Below are 12,152 nucleotides of genomic sequence, written 5' to 3'. Positions count from 1 at the left end.
GCATAAGAGATGCGTACGAAGTCACCATAACTCGTCAAACGATGAAACCATAATGCAGCAAGAACCGTGTTAAAGAAAAGAAACATATACGTTGTTACAAGGTAAATCCTTTAAAAGTCTAAATTTAACCATTTTGTTCTGAGGTCATTAGATCAACTCTTTTAACTAGTGGTGAATTAACTTAGATAGGAAATTTTTTAATTGGGGTATGTTACACGCGATTTTTTAATTAATGTTATACACCATTACACGTTTTTCTTTGTGGGGGGCCACTCGGTCAATGCATTTCGGCGTTTGTTTTTATTGCTAATTGCACGCGAAATATTAGGACCCAAAATATTAGGAAGAGTATCAATATTTCAATTTTCATTAAATTATGAAATAATAATTAAAAGTTCAACTTTTTATTAGTAATAATGCAAAATTATAACCAAAAGTCTTTCTGAATTGTTTGACCACATGTGTTTATATATGTATATAATATGTTTTTCAAAATGTTTAAAATAAAAGAAGTGAACTATTTTATTTGTAACAGTGTAAAGGTAACAGTGTAAGAAGTGAACTATTTTATTTGTAACAGTGTAAAGGTATATTAAGGAAATCTAATAATATCTTCAATTTGTTTCATGATTCAATGTTTACGAACTAAAAAACATAACAAAAGTCGTTTTCAGAAACTGCGCAACCGTGTCTATATTGACTCCACGAAGACACCTAAGCCAGAGGACCCTCGTCCATCCGATCGGTATCTTTCTTGGCTCCACAGATTTGATTGAAACCAGCATCTAGTCAATACTGCTCCTTCCCACATGAACGCAGAACCTTCCTGAAGTGACTGATTTCTACAAGAAGCTGACTTTGCTCGCCCTGCAACTATTAATCTTCTTCACGCAACCAATTCCGTGCTCATCACAACCATTCTTCCATTTGATCTGCCTGGACGTTGAGATAGTAAACGTTTTTATTTCTGCAAACGGCTATCAAAATGTCGAAGGTATGCACGTTGCCCATATTATTAATGTGTGTTACCGTTATTTTTGTGATTGATTGAAGATTTTCTGTATAGACACCATTAACCAGTGTTAGGCAGTAGTGGGCTCAAGGGGAGTAAAATAGGCTAGGATAGGGTTTTTTCTTCAGATATTTTATGATGGAAAGATCACGAGTTTATATAAGTAAAAATTAAGCCATATTAAGTGTTGGTGTGCCCTAGTCAAACAAGTAATTTTGATAATTTAAATGTTCCTTCAGTACGTTACCTAACAAAAAAGGCCATTAAAACATTAACCGTGATTTTGATGTCCAGAAAATGGTGTTTAAATCGTCCATGGAGGATGAGAAAATGAAGATAAGGGCTATGAAGGCTGTGGCCGGAGCAGGAGGTTCGAATCTTCACTACCTCTATCTATGGCGTTACATGCAATCAAAGAATTTACTTCCATTTCGTATCTGTTTGTTGATTTGTACAGGTTTCCTAATTCTGCACCTGCTATGTTTCAGTGGACTCTGTTGAAGCGAACATGGAGGAGGGAACCCTAACTGCGTTGGGAGATGCAGATCCAGTGTATCTCACAAAAAAGTTAAGGAAAGTGGGCTGCCGAGCACAGCTCCTAAGCATGGGTCCTGTTGAAGAGGAGAAAAAGGATGAAGAGAAGAAGAAGGACGCCGAGGAGGATACGGCGGAGGAGGTTCCTCCAGTTGTATATAATGCGTATCCCAGTGGTTACGGATACCCATCCTACATGTTTGCGAGATATGAGTTTCCCAATGGTTGGATGCTTTTATAACGAGTATCCCAATGGTGGGATGATCTTATTATAATAATAATCACAACTAGAAGTTCAATCTTATGTCTAATATAAATCGTGATCGCCAGATCTCCAAGATATTCTTGGGGAACCTCTGAGTTTGATCTTTTAAAAGTTATATACTGGATATCAATACTTCCTCTGACCGTTTTTTAAATTGGAATTCTGATAAGCATGCCACCAAGAAACTTTTTGTTCGTTTGTGGTGAAACGTAGACCTAGATGTGCCTTGATCTCGTCCATGTGGTCATGCATGAAGTGATTTTATTTTTTAGAAATGTATCTCTCCTGAGCATGATACGACACTCTCACATGGATTTAAGTTTATGTTTCAAGATTGATATTTATTATTTTCTTAAAATCTATTATCCTTGTTATTATTTTTATTTGTTATATAATTTCTAGATTTTTGATAAACATATTGCCTAGTTATATAATTTCTATTTATATCATTTAAAATGATGTTTAGTAAATATGTTGTTTAGTTAAATATCATTTAAAATGATTTGTAGTAAACATATTGTTTAGTTAAACATGCTTCTGAATTTGAAAAGGTTAATTTATTTCTTTATATTTATATTTAAGAAAAGTGAATTATCATCCAGTTAATTTATTTCTTTATATTTAAGAAAAGCTAGTTATTATTCAAATAATAAAAATAGGGATCGCAGAGCGATGGAAACCCTTCTAAATTTTAATCTAGATTCCACAAAGAATTTTACTCTAACAATAGTCATAAGGAAAACCAATCTCTCTAACAATAATCATAGGAAAACCAATCTCTCTCTTCTGAGGAGAGCCTGAACTACGTTTATAAAACCATGTACTTTCTCGTGAGAAACTATGTATTTTCTAATAACATCTGGTTATAAGTCTATATATGAAAATAAATACGGTCTTTCTCGCTGACAATAATCACAGGAAAACCAATCTCTCTTTTCTAGGGAGAGCCTCATCTACGTTTATAAAACCATGTACTTTATCGTGTAAAACTATGTATTTTCTAATAACATCTGGTTATAATTCTATATATGAAAATAAATACGGTCTTTTAATGTAGCTTGACTTCTCTAGTTAGTTTCTTATTAATTTTGACGGTAAAAACTACTCTAAATTTAAATAATGATTAAATTCAAATTTTTTATAATATTTTTTTTTTAAATTTAATATAATTTTTTTTAATTATAATTTTTATTAAGAAATAAAATTTTAATTATATAAATTTTTGTTTTTTATAAGTTTGGTAGGATTACATTTTTATGTCTAATATATAATCTTAATTGGGGTGGGAATTGAACTAATGACTTCACATAAGGAGTGCCTCGACAAAACACCACATCAAGGAATGTCTTAATGCAACAAAGACACATAATAGAAAAAACAACATTTTTTTTTTGTAAACTAAGGCGAAATTCTATTACTCCAAATATGGAAAATATACAAACAGAGGCAGGTCATTACCCGCCCTTAAGGGAAACCGGGTACCACCGATAGTTTTTAACAGCCATCCACAAAAAATACATATCCAGTCTATCTAACCATACAAAAATTCCAGCTATATGTTCTACAAGCAAACTGTTTCGTCTTTGAGACATTACCATTCAGGATTACAAAAATTCAAAACTGAAAATGATAAAAACCTCTTGACAGCAGTGTCCATATCCTACTTATTCAGGGTGTCCGGCTTTGGTCCGCTTTCTGTCTTGATCTCTATGCCATTTTCTTTGAACAGCTGCAGAATTTTATCCATCTTTCTATCCTGCATAATCAGAGTCATCTGGATGTTCCTTAGTTCCCTCTTGAAGGTGGGGAAACCTTGAGCTAATTCCACCATTTCAACAGCTACCTGCTCCATGGCTTTAGCCAATAGTCGCTTCATGCCCCAGTAAGCATGCAGAGACTGTTTGTAGAGCGACATTCTCCCTCTAGTGTGTCCTGGATCGGGGAGAAAACTCTCCCAGTCCTCCATTTCCGGATCCGAAGCTGCCTGCATAGCCTCCTCTTCTAAGTGATCTATAATTTTCCTGATATGAGGGTTTGTCTCTTGTATATATGCATCCTCTGCTTCATTCAATTTCCTCCTCATGTCCCGCTTCCCTTTTCCCCTACCTCTGCGTTCAGGAGCTACTCCGTCTTCCACATCAGTTCTTTGCTGCCTGCTCCCTCTACCGCCTCCTCCACTGTTCCTTCCTCGACCCCACTGTGTCCCACGTCCTCTCGCTCGTCGACCTCTTCCACGCCTTCCACCCGCGTCCTCATCGGTATCCTCCTGCTCCTCACGCTGGGCTTCCGAATCCTCCGTTTCATTACTCCGACGCCTCCACTTACCGACCTTCCCTCCTGTCGTCCAACGCGGTTCCTCCTCAACCAAATAGTCCCTTATATCAAATTCCTTATCTGATTCATCCGTAATATCCAGATAAATCCGCGGTAAAAAGTCCTCTGCAACACGTTTTCCTTTTACATCAACCTCTGGCAGACCCTTTCCTTTCTGATCTACAGGCCTCCCCTTGCTCCGTGTCCAGCGTCCGTCTCCCTGCTCTTGACTCCCAGCCATACTTGGCACTGTCGACTGCTGCATACTCCTATCTCGCTTCCTCTGTTTACAGTAATTGACCCCGAATTTCTCCCTTCTCTCCGCGCGCTCGCATGCAAAACATAAGAACTCCCTAATCCGCCACCCTTTCATCTTAAAGCTTCGTGCCCGCCTGTCGCCTTCATTAACACTTGCCCCATCTGCTGGGTCATGATGTGAGATGTACCCAATCTTTCTGACGCAGCTACCTCGCGTCCTCGAAAGCGTACCCAAATCTGTCCTTGGGATGAACATCCCGCTCGTTTCTTGATTATCCTCGCCGCCCCTAAGGTTAATCCCATCCACGCGCTTCATAATCCCCTGTCCAGCATTAATTATCATTGGTAAAAACAACATTGGTAAAAAAATCCATAAGAGAAAATACACCTTAAATAAAATATAACTCTATGACATCCTAATAAATTTATAAAAAGAAGAGCCTAAAACAATTGATTGAATTTGCTCATATATATATATATATATATATGATAAAATGGTAAATTTATCAAATATTAAAACAAATAAAGTATAATATTTTTACTATTTAGTTCTATATATTTTTAATATTTAATTTTATATAATATTTTAATTTTTTCTTATTAATGATAAAAAAATTGCACTTAAAAGTTTTTGAAAAATGCTTAATTTAATATTTTTGTATTTAAAAGAGATTTATCATCATAAATTATTTTTAAATCATAGAATATTGTACTTTAAAAAAATTGAGCAATTCTTAATATTTATTTAAAATAGATTTACCATAAATTAATTTTTATATGTTATTATATAGATAATGAAGACCCTTACTTTTTACTCTTTTTTTTCAATTTTAGCCCAAAACAAAATCTAGATTTAATTATAAATTTATTGTTGTTTTTCAAATATGTTTTTTTTTAACTTACATATTAAAAATATATTTTCTAGCTAATGGGGGTGACGAACATCAAGGCATCCCAGACACATGTGTAATGAATGTCTACATTCAACGGATGAGAATGAGGATAAATAGTTTGTCCTCCCATTATGTAAGGTGTAAAGTGAGTTTAACAATTTTGCGAGAATGTGTGCTGGTATGGTAAGTTGGTTTAAGGCGACCATCGGGGTTTTGAATTTTCATATTTTTGTAGTGGTATGGTTGTTGGTAGCATGTGGCCTAAGTAAGGGTAGTATGTATGGTTTCTTCGGCCCTTGGGTAGTGTGGGAGTGGTGGAGAAATCACCATCGTCGCCCCCTCCACCGTGAATGGTTAGAAAAATTGTTAAGTCTTTCTCCCATTGTCTAGTTCTGCGTTTCTGTTAGCGGATTGAGGGAATTATGCATGGTAATTTGGTCAGCATTAATGTCTATTTATGCCCTACTTTCTAGATTTTTTTCTGAGTGTTATTAATGCTTGGGGTGGAATCTATGTCTTCTGTGCGTTGACTATTGTTTGGGTCTTTCGCTCGCGGTGTTCTTAATCTGGAATCCTGAGACGTTCCCCTAGGGGAGCAACAATTGGACTTAGTGGTAGAAGGGCAATTTGGAGGTGATTGTGGTGACAACCAATTGGTTTGGGTTCATTTCTTGCGTCTTTGTGCTCCGGTGTCTAGTCCTTCTGTTAGTGTCTTTGCACTAATGTGCTTCCCCTGTCAGAGGAGAAGAAGAGGCTTTAGTCTAGTTGGCTCGTTTATTATATATAGGATTTCTTGCAACACTCATGGATGGTGTGTGGTGGTTGTCATCTTTGAGGAGTAGGTTTTTGCTAGATAATTTGGGGTTGGATTTCAGTCTGCTATCTTTCAAGATTTGTCGAGAGGTGTTGCAGATTGGTGTTTATCCTATTTTCAGGGCGTCTCCTTGCACTCACCATGCACCCTGTGCCACATAATTCCCATTCCCAACCCCAGCAAAGGGGAGATTTAACAATTCATTGTGGTCCTCGCATTGAGATGAAGGTGATGCAAGAGGGACTTGCTGATGAGCATCCAAAGGGGTGGACATGCTACTGGAGGTGCGATCCTATCAGTGTCTGGAGCCCATGGCAGTAGAGGTGGTGCGAGCGATGTGCAGGGTGGTCATGTAGCTAGTGGAGTCAAGAGAGCTAGTGTGGTGGGTGGGGGTCGAGTAGGTGTGCGGGGTCAGTATCATTGGCAGGTGTGTGTAGGAGGTGCAAGCCAGTAGCTTCACTTTGATGTCTGTTGTGACTTTATCCAGAATATTCTCGATCGCTTGGAAATTTGTGATAAGACCGAGAAGTAGGAACATGAGACTGTCATCGCCATCCTAATTCAATTGCATTAATTTGAATTCCATGTCAGAGAAAGGATTGTGGTGGTTTGGCATGGAAAAAATTTGTTATCTGAAAAGGTTGAGAAGTTGGTAACATAGATGCCTCACTTAAAACAACATGTTCAATGTTCATATCATCACCCTCCCCCTCTAGGGACCAGGCCATACAATCCAACGTCCATTACTTCTGATGATTAAGCATAGTCTTAGGTCTTCTTATGGTTCTATTTGTCTTTTGGTGTTTTTGGCCTATTAAGTTTTGGACTTCTCCCTTAGTTTTTCTATTGTTTCTTTGTCATATGGTGATAGCTTTAGTCAACAAAACTGGTCGGGGTGAGACTACTTGTATTTTGAGAAATATGTGCTTTCCTTTTGATGAATGAATAGAACCTTGATATACAAAAAAAATAAAAAATCTATCTCTTTTTCAAATTTTTTTAATATAAAATTATCTAACACTCCTATTAAGTTGTCATCATCCCCTCATGCATTGTAAATATATTTTCACACCATACATACTTTACAACCAAATAACATCATAGTTAATAACTTAACTTTATAATAATTTCCAACTATCACACCGCACTAAAGGTTTAGGATATGTGATTCATATTCTCTATTATAATTTAGAGAAATTAAATTTATAATAATTTCAAATTATCACACCCCACCGAAGGTTTAGGAATATATGATTCATATAATGATTCATGGTTTCAATATTTGACCTTGGTAGATCAACCAAGAACTTTTTGTATCTCTATCATTGGTATGTTGTAGTGAATTGAGACTAATTGGGGAGTGTTATAGACATTTTTGTGCCTTACAGCATTGAGCATGAAATGTCCATAATCCAAGGGATCCAAAGTCCCTAAAAGAGTTGTTCCTACCCCTAAAGGAACAAGGTCAACCAATGATAGCTTCTCCCAGAAGTTCTCCACCAAAAACCACTCAGAAACAGTCAATTCAAGATCAATTCAGAGGCTCCACTAGCTGTCTGCGCTGAAATGCAGAGGCTACACTGGCTAGGTGCATTGCAACGCAGGTGGAAGCACTACCAGGGTGCGCTGAGCGGGAAATGACAAATGTCAAACTCATTCAACGAGGTGGAAAGACCCTGGAAGCTTCCAGAATCTTCTCCAATGACACTTGCCTCAATGAATTCGACTAGTGATGAGTAAGAGGCTCTCAACCTCCAAGTGGAAGCAAGAACTGACAGAGAGAAGCCACAAGTCAAAACATAAGCTGACTCATCCTCTCTGCTTACATCTATATATGGATCTCTCACCCAGAGGTTCAAGAGGTTGGAATTTTGTACTTTGCAGAGAATTGATGTTGGTTTGAGATTGAGATTAGTACATTTGGTGATTTATGCTTTGTTGGAGGAGAGGAAGGGATTCCTTTGCTGGGAGGTAGATGCTGGATCAGAACTCACTTGGTTGTATCTCCTCTTGGACTTTCTTATTCTGTTAATAAACTATTTGAGTTTCTCCTACATGCTGTGTACCAATGATGTTTTGTTATACTTACATGTTTAGCTTAATCTGATCTTGAGCTTTTCATGAATGTATATCTGTATCTTCTTGTAGTTTCTCTCTCTTGTGATCTTGCAGGAATTCGGTGAAGCTGGGCCAGTGAGGGAGTTGGGAGCTGGGAGCTACTGAAGAGAGGAGCAATTGGATCAACAAACTAGCGAAAGACACATGTTAGTTAGATCCTTTCTCCTCATTTACATTTCATAAAGAAGAATACTTAAGTAAGTTTCCTTGTTTGTTGCTAAGGCTCTATCACACCTTAGAATGGGATAGGGGCATTCTGAATTAGATACTTTTCCCAACAACAAATTGGCGACTCCACTGGGGATCGTATCTTGTTAGTTTATTTGTGTTTCTATTGTTGTTCTTCTCATAAACTCAGGAGTGCCGAATCGAAATGCATTTGCCATTTTCAAATGCAAAGTAGAGATCTGTTACTCTAGTCCACTCACTGGGCCTGTTTTTATGATCTGAACAAACTGATCCACAAGTGCTCTAACAGCCCTTTGTGATAGATCTTAGTCCTCCTTTAAATCATCCTCCTAATTGTACCTAATTGATAGCTTTTATCCGGCCAAAAACTGTAGATTAAACTGCAAACCGTAACCCAGAACCCAGAGACAATTCTCGTTTCTGCTTCAGCGCAGACTCTGTGAAGAGGTTCTGCATTTCAACGCAGGTCCCATGAAGGATACCTGTGCTGAAGTTCAGTTTCTCTGTGCTGAGGGTGCGCTGATCAACCTTTGCCTTGTGCAGCTGTGGTTCCTTGCTTCCTTTTGCTCAGTTTTATCTCTGTTTTTTACAGCCTGTTATCAGTCAGTGTACCTATCTGAAACCCCTTTTCTTTGCCTCAATTCTGCCTCAGTTGTATAAAGAAACTGTATTTGTTCTTTGTGTATTTGTTACATCATTTGGAGTTTCCCATTACAAAAGTAAAACTAGTCATACTGTCGCCCTTAGATCTAGACCTGTCGTAAGTGTCGTTTTGATCTTAGGAGTAAGTTTGTTTGCTGTTGACAGTTGATTGCGCTATTACTTTTGTCTTTTGGTTTGAATTTATGCATTTCTAGTGTTGAAACAAGTGTTTACTTCAAAATCATAAAGTGTCGTAATCATCTTTTTGATTTCGAAAAAGGAGCTTGTTTATGTTTTTCACTTGAAATCGAATTCAAATTTGTACAACAGCTTTCTTTTTAGGCATCAATATTAAGAAAGCGAAAACAAATACATGCATATGTGCATTTGCATATTGATAGTTTGCATGCTTTGATTTAGGAAAAGTGCATTTACAGTGTGCTCTATGCTCTTTGAGAAAAGATTGTGTCTTTCTTTTCCCCTTGTAGCTAGGATTTTCATTGTTGAAAAGATATAAAAGCTTGCTTATCATCTTTAGACTGCATTTAGGAATTCTATCATACATCTCGTGGTGATCCAAAAAGGCAAACTTCTAAGAAAGATCAACCTAAAATAAATTGAATGAACTTAACAACGCTTTGTAACTTAACGCACAACATAGAGGTCTAGGCTAGAGACGTGTTCCGACGTCATAAAACCTGGTGACTGTTGATCTCGCTGATGGTTGGGTGATTCCTCCTGAGAGACGATAGCGCCAGTACGGATTGTGCTCCCACGTACCGTCGAGTATATATTGGGAGACCCCTATAGGCATAAAAACTTTATCCATAGGAAGCCGTGTCGGCCGCCCTACTGATCGCAATGCACTGAACACAGCATTCAGGAAGATTGACCGCTCGTACCTTAAAAAGTATTCTGCGGTTTTGCGAAAAGTTTGGCACACCCTCTACCTAGAACTCTAGAGAAGTTCCTTTTGGCCTTTTTCAGACTCTATAATGGAAAAAGTCCATCCGAGCATTTGTCACTTCGGGCTCGTTAAAACATCGAAGGAGACTAGAGTCATCTTTTGCTTTTTCTCGACTCTTTAAAACTGAAAAAGCAAGTTGTGTCTAAAGCGTCTAAAACTCATTTAATTCGGAAACACTTTTCCCCTTTTTGTATTTTGGTTGATCAAGTAATCCGCAATCGTGGAAGAAAGTCAATTGAAACCCCGTCGTTCGCGGAGGCTTACGAGTCAACCGTCTTTGTCTCCGGAAACGAAAACAGTACGGACAAAGCGGACTCGTTTAACCGGTTCGAAATATCCTATCAAAGTTAGAACAAGTGTTCCAACAACATCTGAGATTTCGGTTACTCCAAACATTTCTGGAAACCCTGCCTCTACAAAAGAAGTTCAACAGCAACAGAGGGACAGTGATACTGATCCTAGTCTGAGAGCAAACACTTGTGTTACTGAACCAGTTCCATCTGTAACCGGTTCAGAGAGTCTTGTTCCTCAAACATCTGTCGCTGTTGATTCAACCCCTTCTTCGGCACCAGAAATATTTTACGGACCTGACGGTCTTCCCCTTCCACCTGGTTTGATTGCGATAGAGGAAATTGTAGAAGATCCGCAAGCAAGTACTCCAACACATTTTGGAGTCGGGGTCACTCTATTTCCTTCGACATCAGAAGTTAGTCTACCACCAGTGGAAGTTCCTGTAGAATCGCTAGGTAATCTTTTGGATAGACTCAAAATGTCTGAACAACCGTCAACATCTAGGACTGTGTCGACTGATACAGCGACAGCAGAACTCCCTGCCGTCACTCCGACAATGCTTGCTGGCATACCATCTGTCCCAACTAGCTCACAACCGCTAGAAGGAGTCCATCCAGGAACTATTTCAACAGTATGGTCCGTTCCTGTTTGTTCCTCTGGAATAATATCCGGCAACTCTTATGTTGAGACTCGACAAATTGATCCATTTGGAGGTCAATTTGGGCAATCCAGTCCCCAAGGGCAGACAATCCCTTTGAGTTCCGGGTTACCACCGTATGGGGGGCAGTATGCCCTTTCATTACCCCCTCCGGGAGGATATCCATACGGGAGTTCTCAACAGTATTCAGGTTACACTGGAATTACATCAAGTGGTTGGGTACCTATACTACCCCAACAACCAAGAGTTGTGTATTCTATGCAACAATGTGTACCTATGTCGAACATCCCGACAACACCAGCTATTGTAACAGTGTCACAAGTTCAAACGCTGCCTGTTGTATGTCAACCTCAGATTTCTCAGGTTGTAATGCAACAACCCATTGACCCTGTGACTCAACCACAATCGCCAACTGGTGGGACGACACAGGTCCAAACGGGTACAATTACCCCACATCTTGGTCCAACGGTTAGTATAGCGCAACAGAGCATGGCTTCACAACCGTGGCTGGTGCAATACCAACAACCACAATTCCAACAAGTGTACCAAGGTTCTGAGTAGCAGATCTTTGCGAACAGTGGACAACCGTACATTCAAAACGGTCAAAATCAACCACTTTACGGTGGTCATGTCCACCAACCGTATCAGTCATACCAACATCAATTACATTATGCTGGTATACAAAGGCCGACTGCTCAGGTAATTCCATCGTATCCTGGGTATGCTTCACCTAACCTGAATAAACAGTTACCATTCGTGGCAACTTTAGAGTTACCCGATTTACACCGGTTAACAAACGATCCAATTGCTTACGCCCCTTGGTGGCTAGCGATCCCTCACAAACTTCCATCAGATATTCCTAAATTTAATGGAAATCCAGGTGAAGACCCATCGAATCACGTGATGACATTTCATCTATGGTGTTCATCAAACACCCTAAACGATGATTCGATAAGGATTCGCCTTTTTCAGAGGACGTTAACGGGTCCAGCGACAAAATGGTATATTGAATTTCCTAGAGCTTCGTTCGACAACTTCAGTACCTTAGCCACGACTTTCTTAACACATTTTCAATTACCGATAAGGTATGAAACGGGAACGGAAATCCTAACCAACTTCAAGCAGACAACGGCCACTCACATATCTGATCATATACATGAGTGGCGACGTCGTCGTAGGATGGTAAAAATGTACGTTC

The 12,152-nt window shown here is 38.7% G+C and overlaps 1 protein-coding gene across 1 annotated transcript; it reads left to right on the top strand.

Annotated features, from left to right (window-relative positions):
• The first annotated feature begins 768 nt into the window (after window positions 1-768).
• On the top strand, window positions 769-2,101 carry LOC149177178 (heavy metal-associated isoprenylated plant protein 39-like). The gene is made up of 3 exons (XM_089423323.1): window positions 769-994; window positions 1,307-1,382; window positions 1,501-2,101. The coding sequence occupies exons 1-3, from the start codon at window positions 986-988 to the stop codon at window positions 1,785-1,787; spliced, it is 372 nt and encodes a 123-aa protein (XP_089279449.1). The 5' UTR covers window positions 769-985; the 3' UTR covers window positions 1,788-2,101.
• Window positions 2,102-12,152: the final 10,051 nt, after the last annotated feature.

The sequence above is a fragment of the Pinus tabuliformis genome, chromosome 4_1 (assembly GCF_031772625.1).
Source record: "Pinus tabuliformis cultivar Carrire ecotype Pingquan chromosome 4_1, CPIR1, whole genome shotgun sequence".
NCBI lineage: Eukaryota > Viridiplantae > Streptophyta > Pinopsida > Pinales > Pinaceae > Pinus > Pinus tabuliformis.
Note: the sequence above shows the minus strand (reverse complement) of the source record. Positions and strands in the feature narration are given on the sequence as shown.